The sequence below is a fragment of the Rhododendron vialii genome, chromosome 4a (genome assembly GCF_030253575.1).
Source record: "Rhododendron vialii isolate Sample 1 chromosome 4a, ASM3025357v1".
In the NCBI taxonomy this organism is placed as follows: Eukaryota; Viridiplantae; Streptophyta; class Magnoliopsida; order Ericales; family Ericaceae; genus Rhododendron; species Rhododendron vialii.
Window position 1 is genome coordinate 19,895,653 of NC_080560.1, and position 19,166 is coordinate 19,914,818.

General features: G+C 35.9%; 2 protein-coding genes across 2 annotated transcripts; one reads left to right on the forward strand and one right to left on the reverse strand.

Annotated features, from left to right (window-relative positions):
* Positions 1-8,050: 8,050 nt before the first annotated feature.
* Positions 8,051-14,848, forward strand: LOC131322722 (F-box/LRR-repeat protein 3-like). The gene is made up of 8 exons (XM_058354141.1): positions 8,051-8,914; positions 12,233-12,358; positions 12,543-12,647; positions 12,748-13,141; positions 13,217-13,346; positions 13,462-13,756; positions 13,878-14,129; positions 14,451-14,848. The coding sequence occupies exons 1-8, from the start codon at positions 8,273-8,275 to the stop codon at positions 14,499-14,501; spliced, it is 1,995 nt and encodes a 664-aa protein (XP_058210124.1). The 5' UTR covers positions 8,051-8,272; the 3' UTR covers positions 14,502-14,848.
* A 1,116-nt stretch (positions 14,849-15,964) lies between these two features.
* Positions 15,965-18,329, reverse strand: LOC131322330 (CASP-like protein 4B1). Its single transcript, XM_058353631.1, has 3 exons — positions 17,931-18,329; positions 16,993-17,128; positions 15,965-16,430 (listed from the first exon to the last, which is right to left on the reverse strand). Exons 1-3 carry the CDS (start codon positions 18,179-18,181, stop codon positions 16,239-16,241), a joined length of 579 nt encoding a protein of 192 aa, XP_058209614.1. The 5' UTR covers positions 18,182-18,329; the 3' UTR covers positions 15,965-16,238.
* Between the last annotated feature and the right edge of the window lie 837 nt (positions 18,330-19,166).

Genomic DNA, 19,166 nt, shown 5'->3' on the forward strand with positions numbered 1-19,166 from the left:
AGATTTTAGTTTTCTTATCATTTTATCGTAAATGGTCATACTTAAATTTTGACTCTAGGGCGCTCGTTAATTAACCCTAAGAAAATCATAAAATCAAATATCTCTTAGGGTTAATCAACGAGAGCCCTAGAGCCAAAATTTAATTATGAACATTTAGGATAAAATGATAAAAAAAATAAAATCTTTCCACTGGTTCAAAAGGATTGAAATTTGGAACACGTAATTTTTTAATCATATTATCTCTTTGTTTTTAATTTTTTGGGCCCAATATATTATCTCTTTATTTTTATTTTTTTTCCTTTATCTTTTTTAAACTTCTATATTGAGTTTTCAAGTAAATTATGTATGTTGAATCCACTTAAATTTACTTTATATTTCTCTGAACAGTTAATAATGCAAACTGAAATCAAACTTCATTTAATTATAATTGAGTATATAAAATGAATACATGAACATAAATAAATACACTAATTTAGTCAATATTTTCGCCAAATTGTGGTCGTCGTCCCGGCAGATCTATCTGCATTACTTCGTACCACAATTGGAGGCATGCTTCATAACGATGAGCCCATCTGCGTGTTTCATCTGATGCATTTGACCTCCACCATATAATGATGGATGGTACAGGGTAATGAGGGTATAGAAAAACTTGCATGAAGTGATTGCCATTAACATGAACAATAGCTATATGTTTGGGCACTGCTAATAGAACTGGATGGGAGCTTAACGACAAGTGAGTGAGACAACTCAAAGCAATCATATCGAATGTATGCAGTACAACGTTGTATGTTGATGCGATGACAAGTCCCAATGGTATAAAATCCATCCAATATCCTCTGGTGCCGATGACTGAAAGCAACGAAGTCTTTGTAGCACCTGGTATACATAATCACGTTATGGATAAAGCTGATCGTACAACACCCAATTTTGTTCAATCTCTTGCAAGTTTGAACTAATGGTCATAATTAAATTTTTTTGAACCAACGGGCAATTCAGATAGTTTTAGACAGTTTGCAAATTTGAACCAATGGTCATAATTAAATTTTTTTGAACCAACAGACAACTTTGAATCAATGCTTAATTTTTTTAACTTTTCAGACAATTTATATATTTCAAAATATAGTTAAAAAATTAAGTGTTCCAAATTTCAATCCATTTGAACCAGTGGAAAGATTTTATTTTTTTATTATTTTATTCTAAATGGTCATAATTAAATTTTGACTCTACAACTCTCGTTGAATAGCCCTAAGAAAATTCTCAAATCAAATATCTCTTAGGGCTAATCAACGAGAGTCATAGAGTTAAAATTTAATTATGACCATTTAGGATAAAATGATCGAAAAACTAAAATCTTTTCACTGGTTGAAATGGATTGAAATTTGGAACACTTAATTTTTTTAACATTTTTAGACCGTTTATATATTTAAAAATATAGTTAAAAAATTAAGTGTTCCAAATTTCAATCTGTTTGAACCGGTGGAAAGATTTTAGTTTCCTAATCATTTTATTCTAAATGGTTATAATTAAATTTTTGACTTTAGAGCTCTCGTTGATTAGCCCTAAGAGATATTTGATTCTACAAGTCCAAAAATTCATTATGACCATTGAAGATAAAATGATAAAAAAAACAAGATCTTTCCACCGATTCAACCGGATTGAAAATCGGAACGCTAAAATAATTTTAAATAAATAAAAAAAGAAAAAAGATACAGAGTACGTATAAACATTAGTATTAATTAAATAAAGAAAAAATAACAAGAAAATAGGTTCGGATATTTTTGGGCCAAGCAGGGTATTTTCGTAATAGGAGTGGACCCGTGTCAGGGGGGTCTGACACGGGGGGCTGCGATTAGTAATCCACACACTCAATCTCTCCCTCCCTCTCTCTCCCCCTCTCTCTCTAGTACTAGTATATATAAATAAAGAAGTACATAATGTACGATGTAATCTACTAAGATTTTCAAGTATCCAATAAAAAATTATAAGGTCAAGATTTCCTAATAAACTAATCTAATAAGCAAATGTTCCATTATACTATTATATATATACACACATATTCAAGTTTTCAAATATAAATGTAGGTACTATTAGATACCATATAATCTATCAAGATTTCCAAGTATCAAATAAAATATATGACCAAGATTTTCTTATTATAATAATTCAAGAAGTACTAGTACTTATATATTTATTAGTGTACTTAGAAATCTAGGAAATTAGATATTCACATATGTTTAATGCATATAAACACATGGGAAAATCTAAGAAGTGATTTATTTAATAAATCCTTGTACTAGTTAGTAAGACTAACTTATTATCCAATGGATAATATTTTTCCTTGCATTTTTTGACCAATAGATAAAAGGAATAAGGTAATATATATTTGAATAATATTTGAAATAACCAAATGTCCTTTAGGCATGTGTATATAAGCCTATATACAACTATATATGAGTACTTTATAAAATCTAGCACGAAATATCCTTGATAGAAAATCTAGGTTTCCTATTGTCCAATGTGTAAAGGTTCATCTAAGGTTAGGAGAAAGTAACTAGATGAATTGGTAACTAGGTTTCTCCAACTAATTGGTTAGAAGCTAACTATATTGGCCAAGTAGGATTTCTAGCCAAGAAATATAATTTAAGACTTTATCTCACTCACTAAGAAAATATCCAAGTGCTTCTACAAGCATACTTGTCTTTAGAAAATGACTAGGTTATTTGGTGCGAAGAGATTAAATTTTAAAAAGTCTCAAATCTAATTATGACGGATTTTTAGAAATTAAAAAGGGATTTCAAAAGCAATCCAAGTAATTAAAAATAAAAATTCAAATTTTTAACGAAATTTTTATTTACCAAAAATCAGGGTCGTTACATTTTTGTCCCCAACCAATAGTAAGTGATTCCCCTCCTAACTGTTTGTCACTGCTTTATGTGGAAATTGGTTTCCTGTGGTTAGCCTTAGGTGGATTAGTTTCATCTCATTTGAGTGTGGGGATACCTCCTATGTTAATTGTCAAAAAAGAGAGAGTATAAAATAACACTGTTCAGTATTAATTGAGCACAAATGTGACTGTATTTCATAAGACTATAAGGCCTATTTTGGCTTAATAAACTACTTCTTTAATTCAAATTTTTGCGCATCAGCTGGTTGTGCGTCAATCTTTTTTTTTTTTGCAAATTATTACTGTAATTTGTCTGAACGAGAATAATCTAAAGAGAAAAAATTAATAACCGCAAAATAGATTAAGATTGTTAAGCATGAATCTCCCCACAAGTTGTCTAAGAGTATCTCCAAGCCTTGCTCTTTTAATTGGGAAATTACCAAATTCTAAGCAAAATCCCTCTAAACTTATTTCAATCCGTGAGTCAAACTCATATCTGATTGAGCTTTACTCAAATTTTTTATCAAATGAAGGGAGATTGAAAATTTTCCTCAAATACTTGTAAGTTTGTTTTGCTCTTCACAATTTGCATGTTAATAATGAAATTTTTACTCAAATTTGTGATTATATATTGAGTTTGTCCATTGGAGTACTTCATACCAAATGAATTTTTTGCTCAAATTTTTACTCAAATAGAGATCATGCTCTAAGAGACTGATCATATTCATGTGACAAATAGAGGATATATGTGGTGATGTAGAACCGCCTAAATCGAACGCCTCTGAACTCAATTGTGTTCTAAAATTGATTTGCGGACTCTGGGCATAGGATATACTCCTTGTACTAGTTGATAGACACAAAAACTATATATGACATTCAACTAAAGAAAATCACTATCAACTGATGAACAATGATACGCGCGCGTTGTGTTGGCTTGGCACAGCAATCATACAATTATGGAGTACTATTATATATTGATGCTAAAGTAGTGGGGAACGTGCACACGGAATGAACACGGAATGAACACGGAGTTGCAATTGGGGCCTGAATGAGTCACCACCTCCCTCAGAAAAAAGGATGGGATTTCTCCACTTTCGACTCCAACTCAGAGAGAGTGGTTGTAGTATGCTTCGCAAGGCACCAACGTCCCTATCTTTCTCTCTCCTCCTAAAACAAAATCTGTACTTTCTTATACGTAATAAGATGCTATACCAATATGGAATCAGTACTAAAGCAAATTTTTCGATAAAGATATATATATATATATATATATATATATATATACACATACATATACAATGAGCTTCCTGTGAGGACCTTAAATAGGCTCCTTAAGTGCGGACCTCCTCATTTCTCTCATTTCCCGATTGAATTTCGATGATCCGAGCCGCTCAATGTGATCAGAACGTGATTTTGAGGGTACCCGCGCGAAATTAGCAAAAAAATTGACCGGAAATGAGGAACTCTATATATATATATATATATAGGAATTTTCAAGTGAGGGATCCCTTATTTTGTTAAAATGAGGAACTTTCATTTCCCGATCAAATTTTAAAAATCCGAACTGTTCAATTTGTGCAGAACGTAATTTTAAGGGTCCCAGCGAGAAATCAGTAAAAAAAATGACCGGGAAGGGCGTCATCCGAGCAGTTTTTTTGAACCGTTCAATGAAAACTGCTCGGATGAAGCCCTTCCCGGTCATTTTTTTTGCTGATTTCTCATGGGGACCCTTAAAATCACGTTCTGATAACTTTGAGCGGCTCGGATATATATATATATATATATATATATATATATACACACACACACATACAGTATACTATGTACAAGGAGCATTATTCCATGAAAATGTTAACACAACAGAAATAATTAATGGAAACTAGTCCAGTTTTAATATAAAGAGGCCAGAGTGCCGTTATATTTACGGGGGTTTATTCGGGGAAATTGTTTTAATTAATTTCATACTTTCCTTTTTGATGAATGAACTTCATTTCTTGTCTTTTAGTAAAAAAATTATGTTTAATTTTTCACCAAGAAAATAAATGGAGTGCCATCTTCAAAAAAAAAAGAAAAGAAGAGAGAGTGCAAAAATCGTTAGTCATTATTTATCACCAGTATTGCAATTATTGACAGACATATATGATAGGATATAGTTAGATTGTAGTAATATTCTTTATATATGTACATAAACTTTAGAATACAAAATCAATCCAGACCATCAAACTAAAAAGAGACAACGATAACAATTCATCAACATGCGACACTATTATTATTATTGAGCAGCTTAAAGTGATATACTATTATATGTTCAAAAAAATGAGTGATACTATTAACAAAAATATTATTACTATTTTCTAAGTCATTTGATTGGTAGGAGAACGGTCAAAATTAATGAAAAATCAAAAACTGTAAAAGAATTAAAATTTGTATTAAGCAATAAAATAATAATAAATATGTGGATTATAATACAGGAATTTTTTTTTTTACAAAGCCCTCGTGCATATAAAATCGTTTTTTACTTCTTTCAAAAAACTAAGAAAACTTAAGTTGTCTAGTAAAATGTTTTACTTGTTTTTCGGTGTTTGGTTGAAAAAAAAGAAGTAAAATATATAATTTTCAAGGTAAAATGTTTTCCACCATTGGGGTGAAATGTTGTCCTCTCATTTTCCCCATAAGTCATTTTTCCAACTTCCTCCCCCTTCCCAACTCCTGATATTTCCATTTTCATGCAGTCTTGTTTCCATTATCTTTATTACCTAGACTCCCAAGAGACTCTTATTCTTTTATTGACGTTTCGAACTAGAACGGGAAAGTTGTCTTGGATGGATAAACACAACAATGGCCCCACACAAAAGCCTATTTCCAGTATTTTTTTCATATGTAACCAAACATCAGAAAATAAATTGAAAAAAAAATATTTTCTGAAAAATCATTTTACAAGAAAACTATTTTACATAGTAAATTGTTTTACACCGAAACAAATGGAGCCTTAAGTTGTCTAGTAAAATTGTCACTCGTATTGTATGTTAAGATTTTCTCTATATTCTTTTCAACCCAACGTCCTCTGTAGCAAGTTGTATACAGTATTATTGAGGATATATCTCATATCAACCTAGAAGAGTAATCATAGTTACTGCGAAATTCATAATATTATTAATTGGGCGTAAAATGACCCCATGCTCCATTATTGCAACGAGAAGAAATAAAAAAAAAAAAGTGCAATCGATTCCTTATTTTCCAGAACAATGTTTCTGACTTTTATTACTCGTATATTAGAATCTTCCCAACTACTTTAGAATAATCCTCCACTTTATTTGGTTTGTTTTTATATGGTTTTTTTTTTTTCCTCTCTCTCTCTAGCCGTTCTTATCAGGGTAAGGTGCGTACTCCTTGGTCCACTCATAAGTACGGCAACACCTCCTCAAAGCCGGAGAATATCTTTATTTCTATTTCCACATTAAAATATTAATTTAATCTCCACTCCACCAAGTAAAACAATTTTGCAAATAAAATTGTTTTCTAATTGTCTGCTTGTTTATTATACTAGTACTAGTAGTATTTTGTTTTGTGTAAACTGCACTGATATCCCCTATATTCTGCTGAAATATCCATGTCATCCCCTTCTTCTTCTTCTTGTTTTGCTCAGTGAAAAAGATTTTATTAATATTTGAAAATGATTACAAAGATTAAACGGGTTTCGGGCACACCGGCTAAGTATGTTAAATGAAATCAAGTAAGTAAAGGTGTGAGTGTTGCTATCTGTGATGATGTAATTCTTTTTCGTCTAGTCAATAGATGGGGTCAACTGACCTTTGTGTTACTCAAAATCATACTACTGTAAAAAAGTGAGGGAGTAGTTCAGAGAAGAATAGGGGCGACAGTGGTATTTGTATAGAGTATCGGGGGTTCTGTGTAGTTTAATGTTTTATGGAGGTGGTGACGTTTTGTTGGAGGATATGTATTCGTACCGTTCCGGACTCGAATATGTCCTTCCTCACATACTTTCTCCACTGAATACAACTGGTCTCGCTTATGACCTCCCAAGACAGACGTGTAGATTGACTTTTCTTTGCCCAAGACTACCCCTACTTGTCTCTTTCAACTTGCCTTCCGTCCTTTCCGTCCTTTCCAGTACGGCTTTTATCATTGGGCCTTTCAAAGACCAAAATACCCCTCCGCATTGACTTCAAATTAACTACTCCAGATGGAGCGGAGTACATTTTAATTGTACCTTCTCCTCATTACTTGAAATTTCCAGACTGACAAAGAATTTGTTTTGGTACCGGCCAAAATGCACCCATAAAAAAATGAAGCTCAATTGAATAACTGCAAATGCTTTCAATTTAGGAGAATTAGATTCAGGAGAATTAGGTGTGCGCTGATGCATGCACCATCGGTGCATTTCTCATTCGTTCCCATGTGATTTTTGTTAATTCAATTCAATGCTAACCCCTTTTCAAATTGAAAACAAGGAAATTGCTACACTCCCTTTTTTAATTATGGTATCCCATTTTTTATCTTTTAATAAAAATTTTGTGTGTATTTTCTCATTAAACGATAAAAAAAAGTGTCATAATTAAAAAAAGAATTATAGAAATCATTTCCTTTGTTCTTTCAGGGATTAAGGTGGTGTTCCAACTAGCCTTCTTTTTGAAAAAATTCTTTTTCTTCAATTTTCAAATTCAAATATAATGAAAATGAAAAATAATTTTTTGGTTTTTCTTGCACCGTATAAAAGATCTCAATGAAATCTATCAAACAAGATCCATATTGGTAGAAAAATTATTTGCATAAATATATAATTTTTGAGCTTAAAATTACCTTCTTTTTTCCAAAACTTTTTTTTTTTTTTTTTAAGTTGGAACACCCCTAAGTATATCACAGTGATCAACTGGAACAGACGTGTACAAGAGGTCAACTCTTTCCCCTCAATTATTCTGACATGAGCTAGACGACCGTACAGTTACAAAAAAAATACTAATAAACCGAGAGGAACATGTACGGTATTGTGAAGTTCACATATAGGTCATTTATGTCCGCATAAAAAGAAGTAGACCCCACCGTACCAAACTTCGGCAAAAGGCCAAAGGATAGTAGTGTAATTTGAACACCCTTCTTCCTCCCTCTGTTCTCACCTAAACCAACCCTCGAAGGTGTAGTCTTTTTCTGGTACTCCAACAGTTACGGACTAGTACTACTTCTCATTTCTCCTCCAACCACTCTCTCTCTGTCTCTCTCTCTCTCTCTCTCTCTCTCATAATTTCATTCGCCTCGCCACCCAAACAAGATTCCCCACAAAGGAAAAATAAAATAAAACTCCCCATCCATAAATCTTCTTCAACCTTCAAATCCATTTTTGATCATCTCCCTCTCCGTCCATACCATTCCATGACCACAATGAAAAGGCAAAAATCACCATGCAACAACTTCGACCTCCTCTCCGAGGAACTCATCCTCTCAATCCTCGACCGCCTCGACTCGAACCCACTCGACAAGAAATCATTCTCCCTCGTCTGCAAATCCTTCTACTCCGTCGAGTCCCACCACCGCACCACCCTCAAGCCCCTCCGCTCCGACCACCTCAAAAAGACCCTGACCCGGTACCGTTTCGTAACCCACCTCGATTTCTCTCTCTGCCCCCGCATCACCAACGCCTCCCTCTCCGCCGCCGCCTCCGTCTGCGGCGGAATGCTGAGGTCCGTCGATCTCTCGAGATCCAAGTTCTTTACCCACGTGGGTCTGTCGGGTCTCGTGACGAATTGCTCGAACTTGGTCCAGATTGACCTGTCCAACGCGACGGAGTTGAGGGATCCGGCCGCGGCCGCGATTGGGGAGGCCAAAAATCTGGAGCGGTTGTGGCTGGCGAGGTGCAAGGGGATTACGGATATGGGGATCGGGTGTATCGCTGTTGGGTGTAGGAAGTTGAGGTCGATTAACTTGAAGTGGTGTTTGGGGGTTGGTGATTTGGGTGTGGGTTTGATTGCTGTTAAGTGCAACGAGATCCGTAGCTTGGATCTCTCTTACTTGCCGGTAATTAAAATTTTCTATTACTCTTTTCATTCGATATGGTTTAAGACTGTTCTTTTTTAATCCTCCAAAGTCATTAGAATAGTTAGATCAACATCATGGGGAAGCAATTGAACCTCCTGTCTCCTGGCACCTGGTTTGTTAGTGTTATGGTTTTTATTTGTAGTCTTAATAAGAAGTGAATTTATGGTTCTGATGGATTTATTGGCCTCTCATTTCATTCAACATGATTTGTTTGGTTGTCGGTTTTTGGACAAGATTTGGAAAAGAAACCCTTTTTAGAAGGCAAAATACATCTGACTCAAGTAGAACCATATAAAACTAACGAGTGTTTTTAGTTTTTAGTTCCAAACACGGTTTGTTAAAAAAACTGTTCTGGAAACTACAATCAAACAGTTTTGGACCCAAAGTTGATGATTTGACTGGCTTTTATGTTTGGAGATCTGTACTTTTATTTGGGTATTTGTTACTCAATTGATTTGAGCAGGGTGTTGGTATTATGTTGGTTTTTCATTAGTATGATTTTTGCAGTTTTTACGAGTCGACCAAGGCTTTTCCTGGAAGTTTGAATTTAATCAGTGCATCTGAAAATGTTCATTCATGATTGATGCGTTATGAATTAAATCTCTTCCATAAAAGTATGTTTAGTTTACAGGAATGATCTATTCTTGTTGGACATTTGATAAATGTGATTCGTCTAAATGGAAGGATGATGTGCACATATCTGTCTAGGATTTTGAAAATAGATTTTTGTAAGCTTATGCGATGACATGGGTCTTGCAAGGAATATGTGCCTTCAAATATGGCTTCATAATTTATGATGTAAAGGAAAAGTTGATTGAGTGCTTGCCTTATGAATTAAATCTTTTCTGTCGTAGCATCTGGTTTATAGGGAAGGCTGTATTCATGTTGGATACCATGTAGTTGCGCAAATGTGACGCCTAGACACATAGAGAATATGTGGAGATGAAAACAGATTGTTATGCCTACGGATCGATATTTATCTTTGCTTAGAATATATGCACTCATTCATGACTGCATCACTACAACGAAAAAGCGGGGGTTGACGTGTGTCGAACCGCTTCCTTTGTTTGTAACAAATAATAGCCAGTTTATTATGAAATACTCGCCATATCATGCTATGTGATTTTTTTTCTATTAATTGGGCAATTGATGATTTGAAAAAGTGTTTTATTTGATCTGGCACCTCGATACGTTATTAAAATTATTTTGCATTTTTAGTTGCAAAGATGGAGTTCTTATTTGTTCAATTAGTTATATCATGCTATGAGTCTATGACCTCTATTGTGTTGTAGAGGAAAATAAACTCAAAGTAGGATGTGCATTACCAACTACTATAAGTTGATGGATATTCATGATAAGATGGTGAACTGCATCTTCCTTGCTCCAGCATGTGTGATATTGTCACAACATAAGCATGCTATATCTCTTGCATTATGAGATCTGAAGTTATTTTCCTTGGCTTGTGATGTGAACATTCAGTACCAATATGTAATTTTATTTTGGGAAAAAAATCGAAATGGTCCTTGTAGTTAAGTGTTTGTGTAACCTTGATCCCTACAGTTTTAATTGGCTTGATTTACACTCTGTACTTCCCTTTTTGTTCCAACTTGGTCCTATTACTAACTGCTGTTAGCCTTTGTAACGCAAAACGTGAATGGGCCCATTTTCTGGGGTTAAAACAGTAATTCTCCCATTCCCTCCGTGGGACTACTCAAACTTCAACATCCCTCAGTAATCAGTGTTTAGGCCAAGTGTAGGAAAATGAATAGAATAACAGGGCACTATTTTTTGTAACCACTTGGGCTGTTAAGTTAGGTTTAATGTACCATAGTTGAGTGGTTTGTTATGTCTATGTTTTAGGTTATGACTTGCTAAATTTGGAACTGAGTTTATGTAATATTCTGACTTTTGGACATGATTTCTTTATCATGTTGTGACTTTTGGATCTGTATCATGTTGCGACTTTTGTACATGGTTCTATATGCATTTTAAGGTTGCATTCTTTTGAACTTAACTTAAATCTGAAAATTGTCCATATTTGAATTTTTTTCGTATTTGTTAGTTTTGCGCTAAACTTTTATGGGTTATTGATTCGTATCGACGAGAGGAATCGGAAAAGTAATTTTTTTTTTACTTTTTACCCAAGTATTTTGAGAAATAGCCACTTTTTAGCGTCAAAATGTCTTTTTTTTCTTCTTTCTAAAAAGTGGTTATTTCTCAAAATACTTGGGTAAAAGTAAAAAAAAAATTACTTTTCCGATTCCTCTCGTTAAGATGAATCAATAACCGACAAAAGTTTGGCGTAAAACTAACAAATGCGAAAAAAATTAAAATAAGGACAATTTTCAGATTTAAGTTAAGTTCAAAGTATTGTGCAGAAAAATAAGGCATCTTAGTATTTATACCAATGGTTATGTTGCCTCATGGCTAATCATGAAAATGCTGAATTGGAGGGCAACTTTTTTTTTTTTTTTTTGTAGAAAACTATAACCAAATTTTGCTCATTACCAAAATCCAAACTTAATACCAGTGATTAACATTAGGAATGGAAGAATGCGCTGTATTTTGATTCAGAGGTATATTAAGGCAAGAGGGGAATAGGAGAATTATTGTTTTAACTCCAGAAAAGGGACCCATTCGCGTTTGGCGTTAAAAAGGCTAACTGCAGTTAGTAATTGGACCAAATTGGAACAAAATGGAAAGTACAGAGTGTAAATCGAGCCAATTAAAACTGCAAGGACCAAGTTGACACAAACACTTACCTACAGGGACCATTTCGGTTTTTTTCCCCTTTATTTTCCTGGTTCGCAATTCTGATAGCTTCTTTAGCCCTTTCACAACCATCGTATGCTGATTGATTTAGTCATCGAGCGTAAAATAAACAAACATTTCTCATGGCAAGCGCAAAACAGTTGAATTCTGCAATGATTCATTTGTTAAGTGATGCTTAGATCTTTTATTCAACACATAACTGGATATTCACTTGACAAACAAACTGTGCTATTCTTTTCGTTTTGGCATGTTCGTGTTGTAGGAGGCCAACTTCATGAATCTGATTCAATTGATTACTAAGATATAAGATTTATATTTAGTATTGTAAAACTCTTGCTTTTAGACTCTGAATCTCCATGCTCCTCCGGAATCTATCAAAGGTGTTCTTGAATGAAATTATGCGGGTCCTCTTCTTTATGAGGTTCATCTTTTTGTTCACGTCCATGTATGTGGCTAACATGTGTTACTGCTTGTATGTTCATAATAAACGTGGCTTGATCCTTATCTCATTTTCTTCTTGTGCAGATCACCAATAAAAGCCTACCATCAATCTTGAAACTACAATACCTTGAAAATCTGGTTCTGGAGGGATGCTTTGGTATTGATGATGACAGCCTTGCAGTCCTCAAACAAGGGTGCAAATCATTAGAGGTACCTATCAATGGAGAGATAATAGAACTTATGATTTATGAAGTACACTTTTTGATATCTTTTAAAAGACAACTTCATGATTTATGCTGTTGTTATTTCTGCCATTGCAATTGAATTTACATTTGTCCAAAGTAGCTGTTTGTCGTTTGATCACTAATTCGTGAACTTATTTCTTTTTCAACAGACCCTTGATATGTCAAGTTGTCAAAATGTTAGTCACGTGGGCCTGTCTTCTCTAACAAGTGGTACTGGATGTCTACGGCAACTTACATTAGCATATGGCTCTCCTGTAAGTCCTTTAACTCCTTTGCCTCTGAATACTTGGGGTTACCCCTTGTTTCGTTTTGCTTTCAAACTTGGGGCTCATTTTTCACTGAATGGTGGCTCAGGTCACTCCTGCTCTTGCTGATACGTTGCAAAGGCTTTCCACATTGCAATCAATCAAACTAGATTGTTGTCCAGTCACATGTTCCGGACTGAAGGCTATTGGAAATTGGTGCGTATCACTAAGAGAGATCAGCTTAAGTAAATGCTTGGGAGTGACGGACGAAGGTCTTTCTTCCTTGGTTACAAAACACAAAGACTTGAGGAAGTTAGATATCACATGCTGCCGCAAGATCACTCACGTCTCAATTGCCCACATTACAAATTCATGCACCTCTCTTACATCCCTCAAAATGGAGTCATGTACTCTGGTACCAAAAGAAGCTTTTGTACTAATTGGACAGCGTTGCCTTCTTCTCGAAGAGCTTGACCTTACAGATAATGAAATCGACGATGAAGGTTGGGACTTCTCCGCTTGAGTGCTTATGATTGCACAGTTAGATTTGTCAGTTACTAATGCTATTGGGGATACAGGTTTGAAGTCCATCTCAAGTTGTTCAAAACTCTCCAGCTTAAAACTCGGAATCTGCCTTAACATAACGGATAAAGGGCTGGCCCATATTGGCATGTGCTGCTCAAAACTTATGGAGCTTGATTTGTACAGGTAAGAGATTTGAACTTTAATTCATGTAGGTTAAGGTCTGAGTTGTATATTTTTTCCCCTTATTTTTCTCCTGTGCAGCTCTTTATAATTATGTGCATGTTGCTTTTTTGTTCAGGTCAGCAGGAATAACGGATTCTGGCATTCTGGCAGTTGCTGGTGGTTGTCCTGGCCTTGAGATGATTAATACATCATATTGTCAAGATATCACTGACAGCTCTTTGATGTCCTTGTCAAAATGTTCTAAACTGAACACACTTGAAAGTCGTGGGTGTTCCCTTATTACGTCATTAGGTATAACGGCGATTGCTGCTGGATGTAAGCAACTCATCAAGCTCGACATAAAGAAATGCTGCAATGTCGATGACACCGGAATGATCCCACTTGCTCACTTCTCTCAAAACCTCAGACAAGTAGGCTCTCTCTCTCTCTCTCTCTCTCTCTCTCTCTCTCTCTCTCTCTCTCTCTCTCTCTGCGAGATAGGGATAAGACGTTGGCATCTAACGCTAACATATTTCTCAATTATATGCACAGATAAATTTGTCTTATAGCTCAGTGACAGAAGTGGGGCTTCTGTCGCTTGCCAGTATCAGCTGCTTGCAGAGTATGAATATATTGCACTTGAAAAGGTTGACTCCGAGTGGATTGGCAGCTGCTCTATTGGCATGCGGTGCGCTTACAAAAGTGAAGCTCCAGGCCTCCTTTAAGTCATTGTTACCGAAACCCCTTTTTGAACATCTAGAAGCCCGCGGGTGTGTTTTTCAGTGGAGAGAGAAGGTGCTTCAGGTATGCCCGACTATTTTCTTTTTCCGTTTTGGGTTTTTGTTCAAACCTTATGCTGGTCGTAACTTGTAACTGTTTGTGAGGGGAATTCAAAAACCTATGGTTTGAGCAGTAATAAGGCAATGTTAGGTTAACTGGAATGAAGTTGGAATGGAATGGTCCTTTTCCAAAGTGGAGGCAAAGGAATGACCATTCCATTCGTTTCCAAAATCATTCCAGTGAACCGAACACTACCAAATTGTTATTTCATTCAGAATGTCGAGTGTAGCTGTTTATTTTAATTTTCCATGGACTTAATGTTTGTTTGTTTCTTTTTTTGGTCAGGCTGAATTGGACCCGAAGTGCTGGAAATTACAGTTTGTAGATGTTCAGTAAGCTGTTTTTGAAGCTTCAGTCTGGTTGGGAAGTTTCAGCTCCCTCTCTTCACTCTACGATCACTCTGGATAATGCAGAGGCCAATCGTGTGTATTATGGATGCGGGTTTTGTTGACTGAAGAGATTTAAAAATCATGAAGAATTAATGTTCAATGAACTGCGCATGCTCTCTAAGGAAGGGCTGTGTGTAGTGTAGTTTTATCATGGCCAGCAATCAAGGTCAATTAGATAGTAAGGGTAGAGAGTATTTGATATAAGAATCACTTAGGTATTCTTCTGCCTATTAAGTTTTGTAACTGGGATCACATTCGGGATATTTTATTACAAGGTTTGGGATTTTTGATCTATCATGTTTTGCCCCTCCTTGAATGATTTTGATCGACTGAACATGATGAAAGATTGTAGGTTTCTGATCCATAGACATCCTGAAATGAAAGAGTGCAGGGTGTTCTCAAGAGTAACTTCAACCAAATATTTCTCTAATCTGTTCAAAATTTTTTCAGCCGTAAGATATTACAAATCTACATACAGAGCTTTCACTAAACGTATATGTTGGATTCAGGACAGCGTATTCCCCTGATTAGGCTTAAACGAAGGGCTTCCATTGTAGGTTAAAGTAGCCGTTCGTTGTCCTACCAAAGGAAGTTTTCATATAGAAAATTTCAAGAACATGCGTTTCTGAATAACACCAGTTAAGAGTTTAGACTTCTGGCCCTAATGCCACGGTCAGATGTGTTGGAGCCACGAACATTAAAACGAAATGCCACATTTACACTTCTCTCTCTAATGCGGCACAGGCCCAAACCTACCCATGTCTTTTCTCTATCCTCTCTCTCTCTCTCTCTCTCTCTCCGGCCAACCACAAGTCTCCAGCACGACCTCACAGATACTCTTTTCGTCTCCACTTGCCATCAATCAAACCTACATTTGAATCAATAAATATCTCCTCTATAAAATGACTCTTAACCATCCAAAATCACTCAGCAATTTTGGAACATTAGCTGCTGATTTTAGCCGTGGTCCAGAGCCCCATTCCTCCGCCGGCTTATTTTCTCCACCTTCATGACGCTGCATTCGCATCTACTTCTGTTTGTACATCTTCAAGTTCTCTTTCCTCTGCTGTTTTACTTTAGGTAGAATAAACTTTTTGGAAGTTCAGTCATGGGCTTCAGAGATATAGCCGGCTGCGATCAATTTTAGTCAGTCATTTTGCATTTGGATAGTTGGTTTGCTTATGTTAAAGAGAGACCGAAGAGGAGAATGTGAAAACAAAAAGACGTGATTGACAGGGTAAATATGATGTTTCAGATGATTGCTCGTGGCTCTTGACATTATTACTCGTGCCATTAGTGCCAGCAATAACCTTCTATAACTCCTTCGAGACACACACACACACACGGAACTTGTCTAATCATCCAATGCCATCAAATTTAAGGAACAAAAGAAGAGTTATGCTACAGAAATTCCCAAACAAAACATTTATCATTGAAAAAGTAAATACAAACACGTACAACAACGTGAAGAGTGAAGACTACCATTGAGAGGAGGAGTACTCTGTCTCTCAATCTGTTTGGCTTCGGACACTTGAAAAAATTGGCGGGTATATTCAACTATACATAGAAGATAAACGGCTATGGACACAAACACAAATTCAGGTATACAGGTCATACGTGGGGTGAGAAATGAAGCAATAGTAACATCAACAAAAGAATATGCAACCAGACGAAGAAACTTCGATTAGATATAAGATTGATTTGATAGTTTATATCCAGGGATGAGGGCGGAAAATGCAAGCGCCAGGAATGCCAAGATCTCCATGCTAATTGCCGCGGCAGAGGAGTCTGTGAATATGTTGTCTGCCCCCTCTCGCATCCTATTTGTGATGGGAATGGCCGACGATGCTGCAGATATCAACAAGTATGCCACAATCTGCATTCCCATCAATTTTCAAATGTCAATGACAAACTACTTAAGTTTGGTATTGGAAATTGTAACGTACTTGCATCAGAGTTATGAGATTCTTGCTACCGTGACAATACGTTGCTTGAACACAATACAGCCTAAAAAGTATTTCCATCTATTCAGTCAAGGAGAGGGGGAAAAAGAAAAGAAAAGGTATCGAGTTGGCTTCAAACGTGATTTGTTTCTGAACCTTTTCTTGCAGGAAATATCCAGAAACAACCAAAAAGATTTGTCCACTCGAAAATGATTACGATACAGACATGGGGGGCAATTTTGTTTTCAAAAACACTTTGTCAAAAGTCTTGTGTAAAGTTGTTTTGTAAAATTCATGTGACTTGGACGATTCCTTTCCCTGGGAAAGGAAAGAGGATTCCTTCCTGTATACCCTGCGTGACTCAAACGTTTGGAAATCTCCCAGAAAAGCGATGGATTGTGAATTAAGCCCATTTCCGAGAACGCATTTTCACCGTAAATGGATATGATCGAAACAACACGGTACTCTTAAAATTGAATGAAATTAACGGCCAACCTGATCACCAAAGAAGTCAACCAACGCCAAAGTCCGTGCAGGGAAAAATTGTTTTCCAGTTGACATCTCTTGAACTTGCCGCAGAGCTTGCGCCCCAGTGTACAGCGTTGATAAAATCGCTATTGCCAACACATACCTGCAAATAATCAAAAAATTAATCCGTAATCCCAATTATATATAGCTTTTAGGGTCAATTTGATAGATCAGAATAGAAATTTAGAAACAAGATAGGATTTAAAAAAAAAAAAACCATGGACCTTATTTCTTAGGTTCGAATGCAACTCTTTGAGAGGCATAGCGTTTGATAACCATCTGTGCACATCTCTACATAGGATTATTCTATATTGGTTTTTGGAAGTTATTTTTGACAACAAGTCAACAACGCCGCCCATCATTTTCGAATCACAATTAGTATTTTTTTTATTTTTATTTTTTGTGGTAATGCAGGATATGGACCAACCAGCGGACTAATATTTTCGAGTTGTAATTATTCTTGAATGGAAACATTCTTTTGCGTTCTCCCGAAAAATATTGTCTGCTCCGATTTCTCTTGAAGGGTTAACCAAATAAGTTCTTGTGCTTTTCAAGAAATACGAACACAAAACCAGGATCCAAAAAAAAAAAACACAAAACCCAAAAAAAAAAGAAAAAAAAAAGAGTGATTTGGTAGGAAAAGAAGGAAGAAAAAAAAAGGAAGAGAAAGGATTTGAATGTGATGTGATGAAAAACAAAGATAAAAGTTCACATAAGGTATTTCTTCCCAATATTGTCACATCCTTTCTCCCAATCCAAATAGGCTGTACAAGCCTGACCAATCAAGGATGGACCTAAACCCATTTCACATGTATACATTCGAATATTTGCAAACACACATACAGAGAGAGAGAGAGAGAGAGAGAGAGAGAGAGAGAGAGAGAATTGAATTGATTGGGGGAGACCTGTATTCTTCATATTTGTCGAAATCTTCCCAACCGCCGTGACTGTTACTGGCCATGATAATGAAAGCAAGAAGCGAAAACAGAAAACCCATTACCCTCAAAACCAACGACCCTTTCTTCAATAAATCCTCTCTCCTCCATCTGCTAAGGATCCCCGGGACCCCGAACCCCGTCGCCGGCGTCTGGCTCTCCACGTCTCCGGCAGGCGGTGCCGTCGGCGCCGTCTTCGTCGGTTCTTCGGTACTCGTCATTTTTTCTCTCGGTCAATTGGAAGCGTCAAATGTTTTATTTATTAAATAAAGAATCACAAGGGAAAGCTGTGATCTGAACAGAAGGAAGGACGTAAGAGTTTCGAAACCACGGCAGAAATAAATGAGGTATTGTTGTTGTTTTCCCAACAAGGAGTGCTAGAGACAAAGAAAATACCTTTAAAGTATATATGAACGGTTTAAATTTATTGTGCAGTATATCTGAACCATTTATGTACACTTTTAAGAATATTTTCTTTACCCATTGTCTTTGCACCTAACATTTATCTTTCCGAATTTTATATTGGCCTCCACCTTCTTTACAACTCATCCGGCGGGTATATATACAAATATAGGAGGAATTATTAGGTGTTACGAGATCATCATGTTACAACTCATCCGACGGGTATATAACTCATTCAACAGATATATTAACAACCGCAAACACTTACACAAATATCTAAACAAACACATTCACAATCACATTAGACCCACACACACACACACACAACACCTTCATTGTGTGTAGGACCTACAAAATAATATGAGTATGTGTAAAATGATTGTACACGTGTCTGTAGTTCTAGAATAATTTATGCTTTGTTTGGATTGAAATTTGAATTTTTTTTGAAAAATAATAGGGGTAATAAGTAGAGAGAGAAAGAGAGAAAGAGATAAATGTTAAAAGTAGGGGGAATTTTTTGAATTTTTTTTTTAAATTTTAAAGAGAACAAAGCATTAATTATCATGTCATATAAGGCAGAGAGATTATTCCTTTCGAGGAGAAATTGAGGTTATTCTAATGTGGGGTCCAAGTGCATTGTCGTGTGATACCCCAAATTATTTTTGAGGAGAAATTGAGGTTATTCTTTTGCATTTTGTCTTGGACCTCACATTAGGGACTGAGACACCACTTGTCGGTGCCCAAGAGCACTGAAACTCTAATCTAAAATGTTACGACAATGGAGGTCGCTCCTATTAAGTTTTC

Bases quoted from the DNA above. Each gene is read 5' to 3' on its own strand.
- LOC131322722 (XM_058354141.1), top strand. From the start codon at position 8,273: ATGACCACAATGAAAAGGCAAAAATCACCATGCAACAACTTCGACCTC. The intron at 8,915-12,232 runs GTAATTAAAATT...CTTCTTGTGCAG, and splicing joins TGGATCTCTCTTACTTGCCG to ATCACCAATAAAAGCCTACC. The intron at 14,130-14,450 runs GTATGCCCGACT...TTTTTTGGTCAG, and splicing joins GGAGAGAGAAGGTGCTTCAG to GCTGAATTGGACCCGAAGTG.
- LOC131322330 (XM_058353631.1), bottom strand. From the start codon at position 18,181: ATGACGAGTACCGAAGAACCGACGAAGACGGCGCCGACGGCACCGCCT. The intron at 17,129-17,930 runs GTCTCCCCCAAT...GATTATTTGCAG, and splicing joins GACAAATATGAAGAATACAG to GTATGTGTTGGCAATAGCGA. The intron at 16,431-16,992 runs GTTGGCCGTTAA...ATGGGAATGCAG, and splicing joins TTGACTTCTTTGGTGATCAG to ATTGTGGCATACTTGTTGAT.